General features: G+C 40.8%; 2 protein-coding genes across 3 annotated transcripts in view; one reads left to right on the top strand and one right to left on the bottom strand.

Annotated features, from left to right (window-relative positions):
• The window catches only part of FBLN1 (fibulin 1), a 364,927-nt gene that overhangs the window by 100,244 nt on the left and 237,283 nt on the right, over window positions 1-27,400 (bottom strand). The window lies entirely within an intron of this gene.
• WNT7B (Wnt family member 7B) overlaps window positions 2,160-27,400 on the top strand; it is a 61,405-nt gene continuing 36,164 nt past the window's right edge. Inside the window, exon 1 of one of the 2 annotated variants that reach the window (XM_075275164.1) lies at window positions 2,160-2,517. In XM_075275164.1, the coding sequence (XP_075131265.1) occupies window positions 2,447-2,517 (71 nt within the window). In that variant the 5' untranslated portion in view covers window positions 2,160-2,446. Of the gene's footprint in view, window positions 2,518-10,022; window positions 10,136-27,400 lie in introns of those variants that run through there. The other variant, XM_075275163.1, reaches the window with a different exon arrangement.

The following is a 27,400-nucleotide window of genomic DNA, read 5'->3' as shown; positions in this document are numbered from 1 at the left end:
TTGTCACCCAACTTTCTCTGACTACTGAATTACAAATCAACCCAGGGAAAGTATTAGTGAATTTCACATGATCAAACCAGTGATCAATTGTATTTAATTTCCCTACAGCACCTCCACAGGTGAAGTGAGGTATTGCATCATTACCAATGAAATGGATGGACATGTCTGGTCCTCCAGAGACGAAGACACTCTTTGCAGCATGTCTAGTTGATCTAGGACATGTAAACCTGACATACATAAAGAGAGGAGGAGAACACAGCCTGTTGTGGAACTACAAGTCTCAGCATTCATAGGATTCTGCACAGGTACAGGGACTGCAAGACGTACGATAGAACGCCCCAGACAGCAGAGTGGTGTCATTCAGGTACACACGGATGCGTTTTGCTAAAACTGCACTTGATGTCCATGTGATGTCGTAATTGATGGCGTGTCTAATTATGCAAACTGGCACCAATATTGCTGTATTATAAAGCAGGAGATGGCGCCACTATACAACCAATCTGATGGTGCAAATGTATCTATCGGTTATTTTAATTGATTACATAGCGGCAAAATAGTCCGCAGCGCTGTATAAAGAATATATCCATATCTTACACAGACCATGTGACCACTGTGTATGTACTAACTCCTGCCACTGTCCGGAAATAACCCCTAGGACATCTCAACAGTACAGAGGCATGCTAAACACTGACGGAATAAGATGTAGCAGAGCTGAGTTTGTCAGATGTAGCAAAGCTGAATATTTTAGATGTAGCAGAGCACAATTGCCACATGTAACAATGCCGAATATGTCAGGTGTAGCGGAGTCAGGTTTGTCAGATGTAGCAGGCTGAATATGTTAAATATAGCAGAGTCGATTGATCAGATGTAGCAGAGCTGAGTTACCTCAATTTGTTTTAGGGAAATCTACTGCATTATTGTAACTGGAGCACACCAAAGGAGTTGGATAACAAGTTCAGCTCTGCTACATCTCCCTATATACTGTATAATTATATTGATATATGTGTATGTATATATGTGCAGCAAAAACAATACAGAGACATATGTGACATTTGTACATCCAAAATAAACCTGAAGCAGATAGAAGTGTGTTGTCAGGTGTTGCACAGTGGGCGAGTGACTCGGTACGTTATAATGCCCAAATGAGGACCCCTCCCCAAAGAACTGGATAACAAATTCAGCTCTACTACATCTCTCTGTATACTGCTACTTTATATTACCTACGTCACTCCAGATATAAACAAATATATGTGTGTGTATATGATATATGTAGCAGAGCTGAATTTGTCATATATATATATATGTGTGTGCGTGTATATGTATATGACATATGATCAACCCGAAATTGTCATCTCACTCTCTCTCTCTCTCTCTCTCTCTCTCTCTATATATATGTGTATATATATGTAGCAGAGCTGAATTTGTTGTGTGTGTGTATATGTATATATATATATATATATATATATATATATATATATATATATATATGTATATATATATATATATATGATATATGTAGCAGACCCGAAATTGTCATCTCTCTCTCTATGTATATGTGTGTACATGTATATGATATATGTAGCAGAGCTGAATTTGTCATATATATATATATATATATATATATATATATATATATATATATATGTGTGTGTATATATGTATATGATATATGTAGCAGACCCGAAATTGTCATCTATCTATCTATATGTATATGTGTGTGCATGTATATGATATATGTAGCGGGGCCGAATTTTTCATCTATCTTTTTTAATAGAAATTCGCCAGAGAAGTAAATTAAGACACCCCGGCGGTGTAGCAGAAATGAATTTGTCATCTATCTCTTTAATTGAAATTTATCAAAGAAGTAAAGTAAAAGAGACACCCCTGGCGGTGCGGTCTAAAGTGACAGCTTGCAAGTAGGACACAGCGTATTGTGACAGGGATAAAAACACAATGTAAGGTGTGTTTGTAGAGTGTAAAACGAGAATGGCGGAGACGAGGAGGTGAAAGAGACAAATGCAGGAGTGGAAGAGAAAGAGAGAGAGAGAGCAAGAGACAGGCAGAGACAGAGGCGAGAGAGACAGAGGGAAGAGTGACAGACCATGTCTCACCCTGAGATCCTCCCTCCTACCTGCTCTCACCCAGGCTGCTTGTTACCTGGAGTAGTCAGAACAAGTAGGGACACATTGGCCTCGGCACTGGCTGGGATGACTGCTCAGAGTGTCTCTGCCTCTCACTCCTCTGGGGTTAAGAGATAATCCTCTCCATTCCTCTCTTCCTACATCAAACCCCTTGTCGTCCATGGATCCGGGCAGAGCGGGCGGCTTCCACACTGCACTGTTTTTACAAGCTCTTTGGTTAGAGTGAAACATGCAATTGCTGGATATACTCTGAATACTGCTCCATTTTTTCATCACTTTATATGGATCAGCCTTTTGTCTAGACCATGCACAGACACTCCCGGAGGTGGATTTTCTATGTGTTTCTCTGTTTCGGGATCATCTACATGAAATTAGGGTGAGTGCCTCAATTTTATTCCTATAGGTCGCCAACCTATTCCGCAGCGCTGTACGCAAAAGGAGGTAGTAGAGCTGAATCTGTCATTTATACTGATTGGAATGAATTGTGCCACAGGACACACACAGCTCTGCTACCTCGCTGAGGAACCTGGCTATGGTCATAGTCACACCTGTCCTCAATACAGATTGTTTTCGTTTCCTTCAGAGCCTGGGATTTATAGTCTCAGTATCCTCAGATTTATTCCGTCACTTTAGGTTCAGAAAGTTTTTGGTGTGTGAATTGTGACCTGAGACAGTTTGGTGTGATTTTGTTTCATGGCTGGTACATGTGATAAACTGATCGCTGATACATGTGACTAGCTCAGCTCTGCTACATCTGACAATCTGAATTGTTACATGTGTTGTCTCATCAATGTGTCTTTTGTAAGTGATACATTTGACAAACTCAGTTCTTCTACATCTATCTATCTATATATCTATCTATCTATCTATCTATCTATGCGACTCAATCCTGCTACATCTGTGATATGACTAGCTAAGATCTATCTATCTATCTATCTATCTATCTATCTATCTATCTATCTATCCATCCATCTAATATTTATCTATGTCTATCTATCTATGACAAACTCATCTCTTCTGTGTCTTGACCCATATCGGTCCCTGTCACAGGCTCAGACCATACTTTGCAGAAGTCTTGACCCCCCTGTGTCTGTGTGTCCTGCGCTCCCTGGCTGTCCAGCTGTCTGATCGGTGTATATGTGAGGGCTCCTGTGCTTGTATTGACAAGTGAGACATTCCCACCCCTCGGCAGGGATATAGGTGACATGCTGCCTTGTCACACATTGCTTTCATTCTTTCTGTGCCGCTCTGAATTGGAGATCCTGCACATCAACAGGAGGCGCTGACAGTGATGTGATATATGGTCTGAAAGAGGAGCTGCAGATTAGTGATTAGAAGAAGCAATTGTATATACTATAATATTTATATCATATTATCTATCTGTCGCATTAACTTTGTATTTATCTAATATTATCTACTTATCTATGACGTTTATCCACTATCCATCACATATGTATCACATATCATTCTATCTTATATCTATCAGCCTGTCTAGCTATAAAATATCAAAGCACTTTCTATGCATCTATGTATTTATCTACCTATCTATGACATATCTATCCACTTTCTATTTATCTAAGTATGTATTTATCTGTCCGCCAGTATCTATCTATCTATCTATCTATCTATCTATCTATCTATCTATCTATCTATCTCTTCTATCTATATATCTATTGGTTATAGATCTGAGATACCCAAGTGGTGTTTGTTAAGGTCCCTCATACTTGACCTTATATCTCATCGTCAGTACTATCAAATCCTTCACAGCCTACAATCCACCATAACCTGCTACTGTATACGCTCACAGTATAGGTGAATGCAACTGTGGGGACCCCCACCCATCACACTTCATTCATGTAAATGGGACTGGTGCTCTTCATTAGTAGGAGTGAAAGAAGTGGGGGTCCTGCATATGCACCGCCAATCATGAGGACGGGGGTCCCCAAGCCCCCCATGTGAATGGATCAATGGGTATCAGTGGTGATCCCAGCAGTGGCACCCCCCAGTGACCAGACTCTTCTCTCTGTGGATTCCTTATATACCAGCACTGATACCAATGACATCATATTGGGCAGTTTCATAATAAATCTCCCGCATAGACAGAAAGCTATATGATTAAATTCTGTCTGCCAGCAGCCACCAGTAGAGGGAGCTGAGGAGCTTATTGTATACTGCTTTATGATAGAGTTCAATGTATAAACAGTATACAGAAAGCTCTTGAGCTCCGCCTAGTGGTGACTGCAGGAAATTAGAATTTTCTCTTTGAATATGCACAGGATTTGGAGCTCTGTATCAGCAGCATGGATCTGTAAATATAAAGGTGGACTTTCCTCTCATGTCTCCAGGGCTGTGTCGGTGGCCCACCTGGTCTGCAGGTATATTGTATAGAAGGGCCGCCCTGACACCTGATCACGAGGCCCCCGTGCGCTCCCCACTATGTATTTCTGGCTCCCTCTCTCTTTTGCCAAGTTTCCTTCCTTGGTGCCCTTATTAATATGCCTCGCTGTACAAGGCCGAGTTGATTTTCCACATTCCTGAGTTGTAGCTGAGTCTTTACCTGTTTTGTTGCAAACACTACACGGAAAAAAAACTGAAGAACGAGAGAAATCTGCCTCGTGGCTATTTCTATGATTAAAATCCAAGCTGAGCTGTCGCAGAATATCTGTGTCAGGTGGTCATTGGAGAGGGAGGCAGAGTGATAGTCTGCACAGGTTGTTACCTGGACACTCTATAGCGCCACCTATCAGAAGACAGGTGCAAAGGACTGATGTGTACAGTGCCTTGTGTCTATAGATAGGAAGTAATCAGCGGAAAGGGTTAATGGTGCAGGGACCCGAAAGATAGAAGAATAGAGATATTACTTAGATAGATAGATAGATAGATCGATAGATAGATAGATAGATATGCAATAGATACGTAGGTAGGTCTATATCTATCTATCTATCTATGAGATATATATATATGTAATAGATATTAGAAAGTTAGATATGCGATGGATAGGTATAGTAGATAGATATTATAAAGGTAGATATAGTAGATAGATATGGGAGAGATAGATATGAAATAGCTATAGTAGATATTAGAAAGAAAGATAGATATGAGATAGATAGGTATAGTAGATACATAAATATGACAGACAGACAGATAGATAGAAGCAGATACATTCATAGCTGTAAACAGATAAGCAGGCAGATAATTAGATAATAGATAAATAAGCAGATATAACTTTGCAATATTAACTATATAGGTAACCTATCAATATAAGAGATAGATGAGGCAGATATATATGTGAGAAATGGAAAAATAGATTTTTATGCAATATTAAATACCAGATGGATACAAAGATAAATGAAAGACAGGGAAATAGATATTTCTGCAATATTAAATATCTAGTTGAGAGAGAGATGATAGATGGATGTAAAGAGAATAGAAACCTACATGCATAGCAAATGATAGATAGATATGAAAGTCATATAGATATAGATGAGATGATAGATATATAGGAGATAGATAGATCCATACAATTATTACTATACAGTCTTCCGCCTTGCTGTCATTGAGCTTCCTCATTGTGTGGAGCGGCAGAAATGTCACCTGTAAAACCAGTAGTCAGGAATCTGTATCATTACTTCCCTTTGTCTAAATAAATGTACAGAATACCAGAAATGTATGAGCGGCTGGATGTTTATTTATACTGTACCCGGCTGGATTTACACAGTCTGAACAATGGTATCACAGGCCGGCTAGGAATAACATAGGATGAATAGATATGAGCTATCCGCACTATCTATCTATCTATCTATCTATCTATCTATCTATCTATCTTCTATCAAACGTTTATCTATTTTTCTGTCTATCTAATATATGAGCTATACATGTATCTAGTACTTATATATACTCTATCAGTATGTCTATTTGTCTATATACCCTTCTTTTTATCTATTGCTCTGTCTATCTATCTATCTATCTATCTATCTATCTATCTATCTAGGCCGCACCTCCACAGTCTTCCAGATGACATACTCGGCTCTGCTGCATCTGTAATAAACGTACTGGTGTAATTTAATGATTTATTTCAGGAGCTGAACTAAGGACGTGATGTGATAAAACATATCAGAGCAGTTCCGTAATAATATAAATGTAGCAGAGCTGAGTTTGTCATTTACCTGTTCATGTTCTTTGGACAGTTAGGATAATGTAGTAGGGTAACCTGCGGTCCTAGGTAAGACGCTGTCACAGTGACCTATGCCAAACAGACAGTTGTTCTATAACAAGAAATATTACCGCCATTGGCCTCTATCAGGCTGTTGTATACAGTACAATATATATCTTTTCTAACATATACTATATATTTCTGACAGATGGAATTTGATTGGTTGCCAACTCCATCAAACATCCTATTGAACGTGCAGTACGTGTAATGGCCTTTAGATGGCGCTGATGTGTATACTACCTCCCTCAGGCCATGTCTTCATAAGTATTAATGTAATTCTGTAGATAACAAATATTTCCAGATAACAGAGAGAATATCCGCACCTACTGAACATATCCATATCCCAGGGACACTTGGCTACCGAGCTGCTGCGTTTCAGTGTTTCGGTTTCTGAGAAGCTTTGGTTTACTATAAACCGCATTATGTCATCTTTCATCCATGTGATTATAACGTATGATTTGGGATTTTGGATGTTCCTCTCCTGCTAATATGGACGTGAAAAATTCCAAATGTGCAGATAGAAATTATCTCAAGGTCTGATAATAATGCAGTCCCAATGAGCAGAATTGGACGGATTGTGGATATTCCTTCATCCACCCGCAGGAATCTATCTATCTATCTATCTATCTATCTATCTATCTATCTATCTATCTCATTCTATCTATCTTCTATCTGTCTCATTCTATCTATTGCATTCTATATCTATCTATCTATCTATCTATCTATCTATCTATCTATCTTCTATCTGTCTCATTCTATCTCATTGTATCTATCTGTCTCATTCTATCTATCAATCACATTCTATCTATCTATATCTATCACATTCTATCTATATCTATCACATTATATCTATCTATCTATCTATCTATCTCATTCTATCTATCTTCTATCTGTCTCATTCTATCTCATTGTATCTATCTGTCTCATTCTATCTATCTATCACATTCTATCTATCACATTATATCTATCTATCTATCTATCTATCTATCTATCTATCTATCTATCTATCTATCTCATTCTATCCATCTATCCATCTATCCATCCATCCGCTAGACATTACTTTCTCCGTATTCCGCTGCTGGTGACATCTTATGGAGTTAATAAAACCTCTTAATGTCCGGAGAGAAGGGATGAAGTCACATAATAATAACCCTTCCCTCGCAAGGTGTTTCGAGTGCTTTAATATTTGTCATTCCTAGCATTGTTTGCTCTCTTGCACAAGTGGATTAACCTTTCAAATCTTTCTTGGCTAATATACATCTCTTAAAGGATACCTGTCCTGTGTATACGTATCATGGGGCGAAACCGTATTCAACCCATTCCAAGACAGGAGACTCCAGACATTGGATCTACTTGACGTAGGGAAGTCTAATGCAGAGACAGATCACTGAGAATGGAATACTCCATTAGGATATCGTGAGATAATGAGTGAGGGGATCCCTGTAATCTCATGTAATGGGCCACAGCCAAGAGCTGCTGCAAAGCGTCACAAGGCGATGCTGCAGTCACTAGAGGATGCGACCTCTGCAGTCAGCTGAATGGTGGCTGTAACTGAACTTGTAGCTCCACCGATCTAATACTGATGACCTATACTAAGGATAGCCATTAGGGCTAGTTCACACGGGGCAAGTTGGCAGCGGATTTTGACGCAGAATCCGACTTCAGAATCTTGACTTCAACAAGAGCCGCTCGCTTCTTTTTTTTCCCACTACCTTTTAGCGGAAAAAAGAAGTGAGCTACCCTATCAAGCTATGAATTCCGCGGCGCGAGTCTCCAGCCCATTCATTTGGACCTAATCCATCTCCGAATGCTGCAACGGGATGCCAGTGCACTGAATGTGTCCACGCGGAACCCCATGTGAACTAGCTCTTAATGTAAACGCCTCTGAAGATTCTTTAAGTTACAGCAGATAATACACACAGTGATGTCACAGTACAGAGATAATACACACAGTGATGTCACAGTACAGAGATAATACACACAGTGATGTCACAGTACAGGATAATACACACAGTGATGTCACAGTACAAGATAATACACACAGTGATGTCACAGTACAGAGATAATGCACACAGTGATGTCACAGTACAGGGATAATACACACAGTGATGTCACAGTACAGGGATAATACACACAGTGATGTCACAGTACAGGATAATATACACAGTGATGTCACAGTACAAGATAATACACACAGTGATGTCACAGTACAGGATAATACACACAGTGATGTCACAGTACAGGGATAATACACACAGTGATGTCACAGTACAGGGATAATACACACAGTGATGTCACAGTACAGAGATAATACACACAGTGATGTCACAGTACAGAAATAATACACACAGTGATGTCACAGTACAGGATAATACACACAGTGATGTCACAGTACAGGGATAATACACACAGTGATGTCACAGTACAGGGATAATACACACAGTGATGTCACAGTACAGGGATAATACACACAGTGATGTCACAGTACAGGGATAATACACACAGTGATGTCACAGTACAGGGATAATACACACAGTGATGTCACAGTACAGGATAATGTAACTTATAGAATAATGTCCACAGTGATGTCACAATACACATGTAACACACCATGATATCAGAGCCGTGAGTCACTGACATTATAACATAGGAATAAAAACATGCCATGATGTCACAGCACAGAAATCTTGCACTACATTACAGAGAAGGGGTAATGTTCACAGCAAGGATAACCATAGGGCCATATAGTAAAGCTTTTAATGGAGCCAGATTGTCCATGATTAACTAGAACTAGAATCTAGTTGTTGGGCCCCATAGCCGCCGGTATGTCTGCTACCCTGAAAGTCACACCCAAGAACATGTGATAAAATAGGGCCGTGTCTCCTTTGAAGACTCTGCCGCAGAAATTGACGAAAATTGGCAAGACTTGCGTAGACTACAAGGGGGTCCCCCGGTTGCAGATGTGAACCTAGCCTAAAAATTTTTTCAAAAAGTTGGCGACTTGATCGATCAAGAAAACCAAATGACAAAAATTTAAATCTCTAATTTGAGCCTATCGGGATGTCGGGATTTTTTTTTTTTTTAACCCTTTGTTAAATCAGACAGCTGATAGACTTGAATGCCGCCTGGTAAGGTGTCCTCTCTTTGCTGTGCTCCACTTGTCTATGGGCCAAACGCTGAGCATAGTGCCCAGGACAGCTGGGATGAAAAATGGGAAAGTAGCGAGAACATCCCCCCCTCCTCCCCTCCTGTGGCAGCATCCCAGCCAGTGAGTATAGTAGCTGTATCTCTGTCACCCTATTGTCATCACCCCCCCACACACACACTTTTTTTTTTTTTTTTTCTTTTTCTAAAAAACAAGTAGGCGGACTGCAGTATGTGTATGCCCAATGGCAGCGCACAGGCTCATGAAAGCCAGAGGGAGAGGAGACAAGTGAGGTCCTCGCTCTCTCCCTCGCTGCCATCCAAAGCCTTTAAACCATCATCACACAGATCCCCGTCTGTAAAACTTGCAACCACTGAGACATGACAAAGTCCCAGCAGCTTAACCCAAACCCGACCAGCTGAGCAGACAGGACTGGACTGGGGAGGACCGGACCTTATCATTAACAAATCTGGGGAGGGGTCTAGGATTTGGGGGGGCCCTTGCCGGGAATTAATAAGGATTTTTTTTTTAATCCTATGAGAGGACGACAGTCATGATTCTGCTCACATCTCGCAGTGTATTACTCTCACTTCATTACCCCCAGATATTCCTCATCCTTACCAGTGGCAGTTATCTGTAAGTCAAAGTTTTTATTTTTATATATATATATATATATATTTTTTTACTTTTTGCAATTTTTTTTTTTTCATTCCATAAAGTTGCAGGTGCATGTAAAGCTAGAGTGACAACAGAAGGGGGCGCTCTCCCACGTGGTCGAATCATTTGGGAAAGTATTTACACCTGACAAAAAGTTGCCCAATGTATGAAGAATTTTATTTTTATTTATTTTTTTTTACTTTTTTTTTTTAAACTTAATTTCTTTTATATTGTTTTGAATTATTTTTATTCACTTATTGAATCATTAAAATTTTATATCGCTTATCGCTATTTAGAATTTTTATGGCAAATTTAATATATTCTAAATGATTCTCTCCTTTCTATTTTTTTTTTAAATTTTTTATTTATTTAATTATTAGTTAAATATTTTTATTTTATAACGGTTTATTACATGTTTGCTGTTTGTATAGATTTGTGATATTTTTGGGTGTATATGTAGAGGTATTTCAGGGTGCTGCAGACACCTGGACATCACTTGCATGTTGCCATTTTTTTTATATATATTTATTTTTATTGCAATTACTTCATTATTTATTATTATTAGTAATTATTTTATTACTTTATTAATTGACTTTTCCCTAGTTTTACAAAATATTTTTTTTTACCATAATTTTATGCAGTTATTTTTATAGTTCTTTTATTGCATTTTTTTATTTTTTTTTTAATTCAGTTGTTATTTTATTGGATTATAAGTTGTTTATTTCTATTTTTATTGCTATTTTATCAGTCAATAGTATTTATGTTATATATTATATATATATATATATATAGCATTTTTTATTTATTTGTATTTAATATATTATTATTCATTATTATTATTATTATTATTATTAATAATCATATTTATTGATTATTATTATATCAACAAATCGGTTACTTATTTATAATTGATCTATTAACATATTTTGGTATTAACTTTGGATAATCCACCTGTGACATGGCTGATTCCTCCAGATACCAGTGTGAATAGAGACCTTACAGGCCATCAGCGCTATAGGTGCTTTAGTCTCCTGTATGACGCCACAACCAAAGTTGTGAAATTTTATTTATTTATGTATTTCTTGATTATTTATTTATTCCATTGCTGTTGTTCTTGCCATGTTGTGATGTTACAATGATGTATTTCTATGTATTCTATTAGCGCTTTCTAGTGAGTGATGTGACCGGAGCAGATGGATAGTGACGCAGAGACACCGCACTGACACTAATGTGCGGCACTTGTTGGAGATTTTTGGGTTGACATCTGTATGTGATATGGCGAGAATTGTGGTTTTATTGGCGGTTTCAAAGAATATTGAGCACGTGTAACTGAGCGAACATCAAGATACTGACATTGAGACTGTTGATCTACTTTTATCTATCTATCTCCTATCTATCTCTCTCTCTCTCTCTCTCTCTCTCTCTCTCTCTCTCTCTCTCTCTCTCTCTCTCTATCTGGTGTGAACTACCTTTGTTGCCAGAATATGGACCCCCGTTATGTCTACCATGTTTTTGTCTCTTTCTAAGATTTACAACTTTTGTTACCATGCACCCCCTCCACCACCCGACCCCCATCCTATTTCTCATCATGTTGACCTCTTGACACCCAGACCCAGATCCCTAACCATTGACCTGGCAGCTTATGGAGACAGAAGACAGAAACCGCTGGAAGCTTCTCTGCCCCTATTAGAGCCCTGCAGCCCCTCTGTATAGCAATGTCACCAGGGTACTGGTCCTGGTCCAAATGACTTCCTGCTCCATCTGCGTCTCTATGGCTTCCGGTACCAGTAGGCTGCCAGATCAGCTGATTGGCGTGGCCGGGTCCGGGTGTTGCCCCCTCCATGACCATATGGACAATGATCAGTCACCAGTATGGGGCAGGCTGGGAGGCCTGGAAAACCTCTTTGCCCAGTTGTGTGGGCACCGTGTGCTCTTATGGACTCTGTACACAGATATTTCATGTGATATTATTGCTCGGAATAACATAGACTTTTCCATCTTAATAGATGTTTGGTGGTCGGACGTGTTCCTTCCTTTATGACTTTTGGTTCATCTTTGTCCTTTTCTTAGACACAACAGACCAGTTTTGTAAATTCTTAATTTCTATGGGAGAAAACGGTGAGATTTATACTTAGGAATCGTTGTGATCTGGGCCGAGCTCTGCTCATGGGATGGGCCGGCTATTCTATATAGACAAGGACAACTTTATGGGTTTTTTTCCATCGCATGTGTATTAAACGTTTTTGAATAATTGTAAGATTTTATTGATGTTTTTGGAATTCCCATTGACTCGCAGCAGGTTTTTACTTCTCCAAAAATTTCCACACTGGTTTGCGGCAGATTCTTAGGATAAAAACCATCGATTTTCACCCGGGATTGTTCAGCCATCTTTGATGAGGCAGCAGAGGAAAGAAAGATCGAAATGTTGAATTTTAACACACTCAATTCTCTTGTCCTCAGGGGAGATAACCTGCTGCTGCTGGGGTTATCCCTTTCTCCATCTATAACATACTGTATGTATGCTCAGCCAAGCTAAGTATGCATGTGTATGGGTGGATCGGAAAGATTGGCTGGCCGATGGCTGTCTAAAGTGTATGGCCAGTCTTATGCCCACCTTCATTTGTTGGATCTGTAGAACATAGGCTTGAAATATGGTTGTGTGCAGTCATATCTATGGATCCATACTATATCTCCAGCCTTATACAATCTATGGGTCCATACTGTATCTCCATTCTTATGCAGTCTATCGGTCCATACTGTATCTCCAGCTTTATACAATCTATGGGTTCATACTGTACCTCCTATGTGCCTCTGATCTTATACAATCTATGGGTCCATATTGTATCTCAATTCTTATACAATCTATGGATCCATACTTTGCCTCCATCTTCTTCCAATCTTATACATTATATGGGTTCAAACTGTACCTCTATGTGCCTCTGATCTTATACAATCTATGGGACCATATTGTGCCTCTGATATTATATAATCTATGGGTCCATATTGTGCCTCTGATCTTATATAATCTATGGGTTCATACTGTATCTCCATTCTTGTACAATCTATGGCTCCATACTTTGCCTCCATCTTCTTCCAATCTTATACATTATATGGGTCCAAACTGTACCTCTATGTGCCTCTGATCTTATACAATCTATGGGACCATATTGTGCCTCTGATATTATATAATCTATGGGTCCATATTGTGCCTCTGATCTTATACAATCTTTGGGTCCATACTGTGCCTCCGATCTTATATAATGTATGGATCCACACTGTACATCTGATCTTATGCAACGTATGGGACTATACTATACCTCCATGTGCCTCCGATCTTATACACTCTTTGGATCCATACTGTACCTCCATGTGCCATTTATGGGCCCATACTGTGCCTCTGCTTACGCCTTTATGATATGTAACAGTAGACACTATAGGGCTGATTTATGAAGACCTTCACTTTCTTTGCCGGTCCTTGTGTGTTGGCATGAGTTGCCCCAGAAATTATTAAGCGGTTCCCACATCTTAATAATTCAGACACATTATGGGGGGGCTCCAGGGCACCGTGACTGAAACCTACAGCAGTCCTAATCTGGCGTAGATATTTGCTATTAAATTTGTCAGGCCGACGTGTCCCCAACCCACCTTCATCCAAGTTCTGTTCTACCCAATTTTTGGAAAAGTAGCAAAGTGGGTTGTAAACTTTACAAAAAGTTGCACAAAAACAGATGTGCGTTGAAAAAAGTAACTCTTTCATGCCAGAAAACTGGTGCCTAGAGCAAGATAAGTGGACCCTGATGTGTAACTGCCCAATTTTTGGCATGTTTTCCCACATCTTTGACCCCTATCTGAAGTTCCAGACCTTTACTGGCCCCTTGCTTTATTGTTATGGCCCCAGCCCAAGTCGCTGATAAATTCGAGGTCTATGGACCATGATTAATGGGTTAATTGTAATCGATCATTGAAAGTTTTTGCAAAAATGAATAAATTTGCGCGAGAGATTTTAGGTCACAGGTTGCACTCAGGATGCCTTGGAAAAACAACATAGAATATTTGGAATATTTTTTTCACTTTTTTTTTTTTTACATAAATGCAGCCATATTTTCATAAAACCGTATAGGAAATTACTATCCTGAAAAATTTTGCTCCCTATAAATAGTTCTGATCTTGAAACAAAAGTTTTTGACCACATACCAGATGCTGAGATGCTCGTGGTTACCCGGACTGTGTGACATAATTATAAGTTTTCGTTGCTGGAGCTGGAATCGTTGCAATACCAGAACACAGTTGCAGAAGGAATTACAAGTGAATGATTGCAGAAACCCATGGATGATTTTTTTTTTCTTTAAGTCAAGGACATTTTGCACTAAAACTTGAGAAGAAAAGGAAAAATCACCTAGTGGGCCTTGAAGGGGTTTGTGGAGCCTGGACTCACTTTAACAGTACGGTTTCGATAGGGTAACAATGTCCACGACAAAAATTTTCCCACGCTACCAAATGTGTCTTGCTCCCTTCCCCCATATTTGTATTAGTTGGTAGGTGGACCCAGCGAAGGTCTAGCTAAGCCCTGACCTTGAGGCTTGGTGTTGGATATGGAAACGATACCCCATATAACCCTTATATAAAAATTTTTTTGAAGAATTCTTCATTAGTAATGTAAAGTTATGAAATGTCATGGAGGGTCCTGCTTGGGATCCCCCTGTATAAGTCATGTTGGCAGGTGTCCATTGTCCTGATCATCGACGCACACACACCAACGGTGCCCGATGGATCCCTATTGACTATAATGGGATTGGTCGGGTGTCCATTATTTTAAATTGAAATTGCTGGAAGAAATAGTTGGACTTGCAACGATTTTTGTCCGGCAATTTTACAAGCAGAAACCCCGACACAGCATGTCCATGTATTACACAGATGTCAACGGACAACTTGTAATACCACATTTCCTCTGTAGTGGCCACTGCAGTATAATTGTGTCACCATTCAGGCCAGCTTTACTCTGATGTTCAGTGTGGCATTCTATTTTTTTTTTTTTTTTTTTTTTTTTATGGACACCCTGACTGTCAATGGGAGAAATAGAAATCGGGGCTGTGTTTCACATTCATCAAAAAGTACAGCATGCTATCACTCGTCCGTGACCATTGTGTGAATAGAGCCTTAAGCTGAGTCAAAAAATTTCCACACTATTGCCCCACACACTTGATCCCAGTATTCTGGAATACGCTGTACTTTGAGGAATTCGTGAGGTGTGGTGAGATTCCTGTGCACCATTTGTGAGCAAAATGTTGTAATCCAGAAACTTCTTCTATGCCAAACATTTGCCCTGGGTGTTTTAATATACAGATGTAGCAGAGCTGAGATTGTATTTGACGCTTTTTAAAAACATCATGAGGTTGTGTCCACTGGGCAAACCTGGGCAGATACCGGGCATAGAGCGATTGGGATGTCCACCACGATCTGGGCAAATGACGAACCCAAGACTTCTAAATTTGATAGACTTAACTCTGCTACATCCCAAGCTCTGCTGCAATTGTGGAGTATAGCCTATGGTTTCACAAGGGCGTATTAGGTGACTTTTCCAATTTTGGGTAAATTTATGGAATGTTTTTACAGGAAGGAAGAAGAAGGAAACTTTGCTTTGAATCCTCGATTTTCTCATTGTTTTTGATTGCTAATGTCCTACTTGTTGGTTTCCTCTTCTAATTTTACCCTCGTTTCAACATGAGGGCTTCCATGTTATGTCCAAAATAGGATTTAAGATTGTTGGCAGTGGCTGGGGGACTTTGTCTTCATGAGAGGAGTAATAGACCCCATTGACATGGGCTCTACTCTATGGTGGGCCTTACATGAGGATGGCATCTGTGGGACTTTGAGTTGTCCTGTAGTAAGGAACTTGGGTCACGTAAGGGTCTTTACATGGACCACCACTTTGATTAACTGACTTTCACTGCTATATCATGGATGGTCTATCTTTAGGAGAGGCCATCAGAGTTTGATTAGTGTGGTTTGACCAGTGGTACCCCAACAATCTGCTAAAAGACGGGACTACGGCACTTGATATAGCACTACGGACATTTGATTGTAGTACCTGACAGTTACAGCCATCTACACGATCTCTTCTTCCCGCTGATCAGTGGTGTACGCTGTACCAATCACACCTAAAGGGGTTATCCACATTGATCAATACTCCTGACAATAAGGTGATCACACCATGCCCCTCCTATTGGGTAGGATATGACAACATGTGTTAAATATTTCACAAACTCCAACTTTTTGCATCATTAAATAGTCGCTGCTCTACTGATTCTGGTTCAGTTAAAAAAATTTCTCTAGCCCCCACCGTTCCTGAGCAATCATCTTTCTCAGTATCCGCACCAAATAGGTTCTCTACTGTCAAGTGGGAAGTTGCTTCCTCTCTGCTCCAGCCTAGGGCCACCCATCTGACAGTAGAAACCTAATGAGTATATTGGTTGGTGAAACTAGCATTGCGGATTGCTCAGGAATGGTGGGGACTAAAGAAAAAATTCCATCGGTGCTGGAATCAGTAGAGTGGGGCCTATTGAAGGATACAAAGAGATAGAGTTGGTGGAAGTGATGAATGGTCCCCTTTAAGTTTCCACACTGTGCCCCTAAAGGAAAAATGAAGTATGAAACAGTTCCCTTTGAAATCTATTGACAGTCCTTCTAATGAGCAGATGATGAGACAGGTCCTCCAGATTAAGAAATGGTCTTTAGTAGAGGAAGGTCCTCCAGATTAAGAAATTGTCTTTAGTAGATGAAGGTCCTCCAGATTAAGAAATTGTCTTTAGTAGAGGAAGGTCCTCCAGATTAAGAAATGGTCTTTAGTAGAGGAAGGTCCTCCAGATTAAGAAATGGTCTTTAGAAGAGGAAGGTCCTCCAGATTACGAAATGGTCTTTAGTAGAGGAAGGTCCTCCAGATTAAGAAATAGTTTTTAGTAGATGAAGGTCCTTCAGATTAAGAAATGGTCTTTAGTAGATGAAGGTCCTCCAGATTAAGAAATGGTCTTCAGTAGATGAAGGTCCTCCAGATTAAGAAATGATCTTCAGTAGATGAAGATCCTCTAGGGCAAGAAATGATCTTTTGTTGATGAAGGTCCTCCAGATTAAGAAATGGTCTTGTAGATGAAGGTTCAGAATGGAGGACCCTCCTTTATGCCTTTAAGCTTAAAAGATAGGCCAGATATGTTCTATTGTGTAATCCCAGGCTATAAAAATCGACACATGTTCAATTTATTTGTCCTTCTTCTATAAAGGGCAGAGGAATGATCTTGTATTGTTCAAAAGGAAACCATCAACAAGCTGCTGTTGACTGATCCCTCATTCTTATTACGTCAGAGTATTACCAGAAGTGCAATCTTAACTTTCCTACAGTTATCATGGTTGGAGGGCTTAAATTGAAGCTCCTTGGCCCCAGAGCAAAATCTGTTATGGGGCCCCTACCTACTTTGTGCCATTGAGAATACTGGTATATTTTATGGTGCAAAGGGGCCCACTCAGGGTCCAGGGTCTGGTAGTGACTGTTACTTCTGCAGCTACACCCCAGGTCATTGCTGGAGTCCATGTTGCCCCCATGTTGGTCTAGTTTGATGCGTCCCTGTCACTGGCACTGAGCGTGTTCATCATATCTGCTCCCACGCTTGGCCAAGTGTTGGTCTATTTTCCATATGTCAATTGCTGGGCGCTCTTTTTTTGTTGGCTGTTTTTCTTTTTTCGGGTTATTTTTACAGCATGGGGCTCGTGAATGGCTTCTAGATAAACAGTAGTTATTACAGCACAGCTAATGTGTGATCTCTGTGAGGGGAAATCTGGAAGTAGAAGAATGGATGGAGCTGTCAGCGGTACGTGTTCCCACTGAATTACGTGGCGGAATGTTGAATATACGTCTTGGATGCTTTGTCTTTGATCTAAAAAAAGGGCCTAGAAGGGAGGCCAGATATCTGTCTGTAGATAGAAGGGATTTGGAAGGGAACAAGTTAATGAGAATTATGGAAACTTTATTAAGTATATGTTATATGAATCCAACAATAAGAGCTGAAAAAGCAAATAAAATACAGAAATCTATCTATCTATCTATCTATCTATCTATCTATCTATCTATCTATCTATCTATCTATCTATCTATCTATCTATCTATCTCATATCTATCCAGAACTGAAATGTTGCGCTTTCAGGTCACCTTCTATCTAAATCTATATATTTATCTACATCATTATTTCATTATGTTCCTATCTGTGTCATTATTCATCCCACTCTATCTATCTATCTATCTATCTATCTATCTATCTATCTATCTATCTGTCATCTAAATACTACTTAATATTCAGGGCATATGTAGTATATTTGGAGATCCTCCTTGTTCTTTGTACGGGTCTTCTCAGGAACTCAGTTGCACATACTGGTACGCGGCTCTATAATATACATGACCATGTACTGTATGGTACAGATCTACCTCCACCAGACCAGACTCTTCCCTGTATTGTCAAGTCTATGGGGGGGCCATTGGGTCACAGACACTACACTATGGCCATAGTGACCTAGTCTTGTAATGCAGTGGGCCATGAACACCTCAACGGGAATCTCTCATTCTGATCCCATGTCTTGTCGAGACTTTGAAGATAGAAGAACCTGTTGGAGATGGTCAAGGATCATTATGGGTGTAGGTGGTCTCCCTATTTCTATGTTCTACCAAAAAGTTATTCTTCTGCTATAAAATTTACACTATGGGTAAAAAAAATTTCTGTTCTTCATCCCCCTTCAAAGTGCATCTAAAGTTTATATCTGCAATAGACCAGATGAATGGAAAGGACCCCAAATTCCCGGGATTCCCTCCTGATTTAATCCATTAACCCACATTAGGAGCTGAACGTCGACAACCCATTTACCCCCTCGGCTAATTAGTCGCTCTGTATTCAGATTTTTGGAGGTCGTCACACTCTGAAAGTTTTTTGTCCCCAACTAATGCCATCCCATGACAGCTTGGAAATGAAAAACTTTTTTTTTTTTTTTTTTTTCTAACTCGAACCATGATTTGTCGGGAATTCACGCTCCATAATAAGCGCCATTGTGCGGCATCACAGCGGTGATCTGTCCTCGCTATCATTAATATGCATGTTGAATTCTCACTGTAAAAAAAAAAAATGGTTTCATTTGCGTGCCAATGGCGCATTGAGAAGTAACTTGGCCAAAAACAAAAGTTACTGGCAGGGGGTGTTCAGACTTCTTGTAGAGAATTAGAGAACTAAAGATAATAAGAGGCTCCCTTTTCCGGCTTGGGGCTGGCGTCTCTTTCACTTGGCCATTCAGACTTTCTTTATTGAAGAGGTTCTGCAGCAGCAAGTGGAAACCGACACAAATGGACTGTGTATAATTTCGCTCTGCTTTTTCAGCTACGTTACATAATCTCTTTGATTAATGTAATTTACGGGGTTTTTTTTTTTTTATACAGGATCTAAGTCTTGAATATACCACACACAATCTGACCATACAACACCCGTGTGACGTCTGAGCGGAAAGTGGGCCGTGATGGTCATGGTCAGCCATTGATAATAAGGACGTTACCAAATCTAGATAGATGTCTCCCATTCAGACATGGAGACTTCTCGGATTGTAGAGAGTTCCTGTGTTGACAGAACGTCAACCGTGGTGGTCTTCGTCTTCGTTGTTCCTGGTTGTCCTCTGTTAACTAAGACTCTTCAGAGCATCAGTCTTCCTATAACATATTAGTAAAATAACATACCTTAAGACAACCATAAACATTAAGTTAATATGGCCCAAACAACATGATTTCAGCCTTCCGGGTCCACGCCAGTGGAAGAAATCAAGGGACGGTTGGATTTCAACATGCCTGATCCTTTCATTCTCACGGTAGATAAACAGCTAACCATAGGTATCTGGCAGCGACTTACTTCCCCCCCTCCCCATTTACAAGATATAATGGGATATGATGGGATTAGGAGGACTAGCTGTCCACTCATCTGACGACTATCTGATGTGTATGGCCAGCTTTGCCCAAGTCCCACATAACGTAGAAGAAGTAGGTTCCTGCCTCCTCCACATCATAGTGGTTATTCAACAATGGACAGTTGAGGTCCACTGGAGTTTCTGGTTGGTTTACACTATTTATGGCACAGTCGTAGGTGACCGATGCCAACTAGTGGCAGAAATCTGTCAAAAAGTTGCGTTGAACTGTTTTGGTGGGATGCAGTGTACTGGAAAATTCGTTCTTGCTGAAGAGTAAATCCCGTCATTGGAGGTCCAGACCAGGCCACTGAACATGGTAGATGATCGATTGGTTATTTTGTTGGAATTGTCATCGTAACTGACTGAGGTTTGTGTGTATCCTCTCAGGATAAAGAGAATGTGACGTCTGGTATATCTCGGGAACCCCATGAATGTCTATAGTTCGATCCTTAAAAGGATTACCCACATTGGACAATTCCTTTTAGTTAGGCCGGATATAGAGTACAGGATATCCCACAACTTATTCTTTGATCAGCTGTAATCTGTGGAGGAGCTCCAGCAGCAAGTGTTCTTTTTTAATGTTGATTGTGAGCCCCACATAGAGCTCACAATGTACATTTTTCCCTATTAGTATGTCTTTTTTGGAGTATGGGATGGAAATCCATGCAAACACGGGGAGAACATACAAACTCCTTGCAGATAGTTTTTTGCCCTTGGCTGAATTCGAACTGAGGACACCAGCGCTGCAAGGCTGCAGTGCTAACCACTGAGCCACCGTGTGGCCCCCAAGGGTTGTTTTTTTTTCCTGCAGTGCCCCCACAGATGAAATGAAGCATTACACACTTTACTTGTAAAGAGGGTTCTCCAGGGAGCTCTTGGATAGTTACTTACTCTGGGGCTTATGGGCAACAAACCCATGGTGTTCGAAGCTGTTTCCATCTCCGGGTCACGTATTTGGCACCAGCACATGGCACCTTGGTGGCGCAGCCTCCCCTCCCTATTGGGTAGGTATTGTATATAAAAGTAAATAAAAAAAAAAAGACTCTCTGGACAAACTCTTTAAAGGGACAATTTGGGACACTAAAGACACCCACAGGTCCTTATGGACAGATGCAGCACTAGGCCTAAGTGCGCATGCACTGAACTTCAACTGCGTCGAAGAACTGCGCATGCGCCGGGTGCACCAAGGATGAGTCCCATGAAACTCTTGCGGAACTGTGTGTGGCTTAGCGTTCCATATTGACCTAACAGATTCCCTTTAAAGACGAGTTGTCAAGTCCTGTAACCTGTTCAGCTTTAGGTTATATTAGAAGAGGAATTTGAGGTGGACTTCCAGAGCTGTCGGTGCCGTTACTTTTGCCTACGGATACAAGTATATTGCGGAGTAGGCCTAGCAATGGCAATGAGATGGACACTGGTCAGTGTAGACCACCCACTTGACAGTACGTTGTTAGCTGATCACCCGCTTGTATTTGTAGCCAGGACAGAAATTTCTAAGATGGCCAAAAGGTGTATACACTCCTGTGGTTGGAGGACATCAGAGGACTGTCCATGTTCTATAAGGACCTGTTGGGTCCTCCAGAGCGAGAGACTCTCTTTACAGAATTCTAGAGATGAAGTAAAAGGTAAAAAAATTTATGTCACGAAAGTTAAAAAGAAACAAAAGTTCTTGAATAACCACAGCCGCTTCTTTAGACTGAAATAGTTAAGCCAGAAATGAAGGAACAAGATACGGTTTGAAGAAAATGTTGGTTATTCTGCTTACTTTGTGTAGGATTCAGAAACCACACCAGTCTTCTTTTCTTTTTGGGCAGCTGAAGAAGAGACTCTTGTGGTTTCGAATCTCATTGATACTTGAAGTGCGGCTCTGCTCATGCAGTGTAATTATAGACATCTCGCCCTAGGATTCCCATGCATTCTTAGGACGGGGATACAATTGTTCTTTGCATTGCTAAAACAAATCTCCTCTCCTTTTGATGATCCGCTGAGGTTATTCATCCGAGGCTGACTGATGCAAATTGGTGTAAAAATCCACATTTCGAGCCCCGATGGTTTTTTCGCCAGCGTCACTGTCGATTAGATTGCAGTGTTTACTTTTCTAACCAAAGTCTGAAGAGAAGAATGAATTTACTTACGACATTTCATTGGATGTATCTATGAACAATTACCAACTTCCTTTTATCCTTAAGTGTTTTTTTTTTTTTTTTTTTTTTTTGGCCTTTTATGTTAAAGGGGTCATCTAGTAAACCAGACATATACCCAAATTCTAAGTTGTCCAAGATCTTCATCTCTTGGCATCAGGACTCTGGAAGACCTTTCTTGCCCTGACCTGTTCTGCATTACATAGACAACTCACCGATTTATTTGAGTAACCTGCCATGCTTATTTTCCCCTGTGGTGGTGCTGTGGGAATATTTAACTCTTAAAGGGAGTGTGTCACCAAAACCAGCATATCACCCCAGCCCTGCAGATAGATAGGTTACCGTCACCAGAACCAGCATATCACCCCAGCCCTGCAGATAGATAGGTTACCGTCACCAGAACCAGCATATCACCCCAGCCCTGCAGATAGATAGGTTACCGTCACCAGAACCAGCATATCACCCCAGCCCTGCAGATAGATAGGTTACCGTCACCAGAACCAGCATATCACCCCAGCCCTGCAGATAGATAGGTTACCGTCACCAGAACCAGCATATCACCCCAGCCCTGCAGATAGATAGGTTACCGTCACCAGAACCAGCATATCACCCCAGCCCTGCAGATAGATAGGTTACCGTCACCAGAACCAGCATATCACCCCAGCCCTGCAGATAGATAGGTTACCGTCACCAGAACCAGCATATCACCCCAGCCCTGCAGATAGATAGGTTACCGTCACCAGAACCAGCATATCACCCCAGCCCTGCAGATAGATAGGTTAGTGTCACCAGAACCAGCATATCACCCCAGCCCTGCAGATAGATAGGTTAGTGTCACCAGAACCAGCATATCACCCCAGCCCTGCAGATAGATTACTGTCACCAGAACCAGTATATCACCCCAGACCTACAGATAGATAGGTTAGGGTCACCTGAAACAAACGGTGTTGTCCTTTTGTAAATCGCTCCCTCCATTGCCAAGTCGTAGCTATTTTTTGTCAATTTCCAAATGTGCTCTTCGGAGTAATGAGGGCAATATCATGGCAACGGAGGCACCAATTCACAAGGGGGCAACACATTTAGATTCAGATGAGCTTAACCTATCTATCTGCATGGTCAGGTTGATATGCAGTGTTCTGGTGACACTACTTTTAAAGCCCATTTGTATGTGACTGAAGATCAGTGTGAATTTTTGGGCACATACAATTTCATTGTCAGCAAACCATCCCTGATTATGCTCCATAAATGATAGGTGTCCTCACTGGCATGTTTAGAGGGGGTGATGAAAGCGAACAAAGTTTGTTTTTTTTTGTTAATGTAAATGGACTTTCTTATATTTGCCATCTTTCTAACCTGGATGTGTAGGAGCCAAACATTTTTGAATGACCTTGCCCCCTTTGGGGTGGGATACACCTCCTTTTTGTTGCGTGACTTGTACCCCTTTTTGTAACACAAAATGTGCCAGTCATGTCCCCTTTTCATGACCAGAATATAAAGTGCCCACATCACATATTAGGGAAACAAGACCTGGGGTGGATGCAGGACTATTGTGCCAGGCCTTGGAGATCTACTGGGACTTCAGGAAGTCTCCACTTTTGCGGGAGAATCCCGGAAATTTTGGAAGAGTTGTTACAGCTGATTGTTGAGGGCTTGAGTAGTTTGGCATAAATATCAAATAAGATCCAATCTGATATATACGGGTAACCCAACAGCAAGATATTTGGCCTTTCCTCCCCTTGGCTGAGCACTAAGATCATCACGGACATCTCTACAACCTATTCATGCCGTCAGATGGCCACACAGACAGTATAATGGGGCCCTGTTGGTGGCCATTGTGTAACACGTCTGATCGGGATTGTCCCAAATTTGAGGAGATTACCAGTCATAGACTTAATTGTGAGGCCATAAATACTTCAAAAGCAGATCAGTATCCTCGATACCTTCACAATTGTCTCAGTCTATAACAGTCTATGGTCAGATGTCCTGTGCCAGGAGCTACGTGACTTGTTCCTCTAGCGAGAGCAAGAGGGTCGTACTTACATAATACTTCTGTTTCTGAATCAAAATTGGGAATAGTCCTTCTTGTGGTTCTCAAGGGATCTCCGCTATGTTCCTCGCTACCATGGTCCACCCCAGGTCTTCAGGTCCCTGCGTTACTCGGGGTGACCTAACACAATACCAAGAATTGAGACCTATAGAGTAGCAACGTCTGCAAAGCAACTCTATTAGCATCGAAATAATGAGTTAGACAGACCCCAGACAGAGAGGACCCGGTGGGTTCATCTTCTGAAAAGTAGCGACTGCTGTATTTGAGTCAACCGGGCCAAGTACTATCACTCTCTATTAGGAGTCGTCCGGAGCCATTAGATCTAGTTTATTCTCTTGTTTAGTTGGACTAAGCACAGCCATGTACAGGTCGCCCATCATGGCCATCATGTAATCTAATACTTGTATGTTCTCACTATGTTCTCTTGTAATTCTATGAGAATCAGCAGCCAAACATTCACTGATCATTTCACCATTGTGAGACTGTGTTAGGTGGACTATTCCTCTAACTCTTGCTTGTATGGTTCTTAAAGGGTTAAGTTTGCCAAATTGTTTAGCAATAGCAACAGTCTGTTCTTGAGAAAGCGTGTCACTAGGGAATGCCAGGACTTAACCTGAACAGAGCAGATCTCAGTTTCTGTTGTTCTGCCTTTATCGATGAGATAAGAATGAAGTTATGTCCTGAATCTCCTAACATACTACAGTGATGTCACACCACAGGGATAATACACACAGTGATGTCACAGTACAGAGATAATACACACAGTGATGTCACAGTACAGAGATAATACACACAGTGATGTCACAGTACAGGATAATACACACAGTGATGTCACAGTACAGGATAATACACACAGTGATGTCACAGTACAGGATAATACACACAGTGATGTCACAGTACAGAGATAATACACACAGTGATGTCACAGTACAGAGATAATACACACAGTGATGTCACAGTACAGGATAATACACAGTGATGTCACAGTACAGGATAATACACACAGTGATGTCACAGTATAAGGATAATACACACAGTGATGTCACAGTACAGGATAATACACACAGTGATGTCACAGTACAGGATAATACACACAGTGATGTCACAGTACAGAGATAATACACACAGTGATGTCACAGTATAAGGATAATACACACAGTGATGTCACAGTACAGGGATAATACACACAGTGTTGTCACAGTATAAGGATAATACACACAGTGATGTCACAGTACAGGGATAATACACACAGTGATGTCACAGTACAGAGATAATACACACAGTGATGTCACAGTACAGGGGTAATACACACAGTGATGTCACAGTACAGGATAATACACACAGTGATGTCACAGTACTACAGGGATAATACACACAGTGATGTCACAGTACAGGATAATACACACAGTGATGTCACAGTACAGGGGTAATACACACAGTGATGTCACAGTACAGGATAATACACACAGTGATGTCACAGTACAGGGATAATACACACAGTGATGTCACAGTACAGGGATAATACACACAGTGATGTCACAGTACAGGATAATACACACAGTGATGTCACAGTACAGAGATAATACACACAGTGATGTCACAGTACAGGGATAATACACACAGTGATGTCACAGTACAGGGATAATACACACAGTGATGTCACAGTACAGGGATAATAAACTCATTTAAGGTCACTTCATACACTCTTACATCACAGTACAAAGGATAAAACATACGATGATGTCACACTCCATTTTCATTATCCATAGCCCTTACTAGTCGCATGCTTCCCCTGACTCCTGGACCGCTCAGTATTGGCTAGGTTATATGACTTGTAGTTTCTTCACGGTTTAATCTGCAGTCACAGGATGAGTTGTAAGTTAAGGCTGCACATTTTGGTATACAATATATCTCCATATTTGCCTTTTTCCTTGCTATATCCGTATCTGGGAAAGCTGAGTGACAACCAACATGGTTTCCATATAATCTTCCACAGTCGTTGCCTTTACTTTGCTGGTGACTTGCCTTTCAGGGGCTTGGGAAAGTTGCGGGAAACCATAATTACTACAAAGGAAAGATAACACAATGGCAAAGTAACAAAAAATGTTGAATAGAGGCCTAAACATGTCTGTCTATGTACGGGCTCCTTTAAGGATTGGCCCATTTTTGTATTAAGTTTGCACCCCCTCCCCCGTATCTCCTTCTATATGATGTGCGCACTCAGCGATACGGGAATCTGTAGTGACCACATGTTGTTGTTGCCCGGTAACAGGAAAGCAAAGGAAAGCGTTTCGTGGGGGTCACGGACTGCGACTCTTAATAACACAAGACATAATGTTGAGCTCCACAACAGAAATAAAGTCATAAATCAAGTGTAATTATTGTTGTGTGGTCCGCGGGCGAGGGAAACTTCTGGAAGCTTCAGGAGACCCTGCCATTATAAGCTGCAGGGGCGGCCATTTTGTTTCAGTAGCTTAAACATTCCAGTATATAGCACAAACCATGAAGTAATCTGGTATATATCACTATACAGACTACAATGGACGTCGTCACGGCCTCGCCTTTATTGTTGACATCACAAAATAGTAAACTGATCTTTTACGTTTTAGCGGGGTAGCCTCACGAAGACGACATGTAACTATTTGCTTTATTAGGGAATATGGGTGTCGTTTTATGGGTGACACCCCTATAGGAGTCGGAGGAGATGAGGGTTTTTGGGCCTACCAAATGAAATGGTTTGGGGCCCGTGTCCCAGTACCCACTATGTAATAGACCATTGTACCCTTCATATTTGGAAGTCTTCTTCTGGACTGTTATCGTGTTAGAGCCTGGGCCTACCGGGGATCCAATAGTGGGACAATCCAATGTCGAAGCTAAACAATGGTCGAAGTTACTGAAATCGTCCATGATGGATTACGTATTTAACCACAGTCGGAGCCATGTTTGTCAATGTAAGGTAACCGTTACACCCGCTATCCCCTATACTGTTTCATGGGTCAGTCACTCCTCATAGGACTAGAGCGGTAGGTGCGATTTCGTCATCTCCAACACTCCCATAGAGTATAATGGGGCATC

Source organism: Leptodactylus fuscus, chromosome 5 (genome assembly GCF_031893055.1).
Source record: "Leptodactylus fuscus isolate aLepFus1 chromosome 5, aLepFus1.hap2, whole genome shotgun sequence".
In the NCBI taxonomy this organism is placed as follows: Eukaryota; Metazoa; Chordata; class Amphibia; order Anura; family Leptodactylidae; genus Leptodactylus; species Leptodactylus fuscus.
Note: the sequence above shows the minus strand (reverse complement) of the source record. Positions and strands in the feature narration are given on the sequence as shown.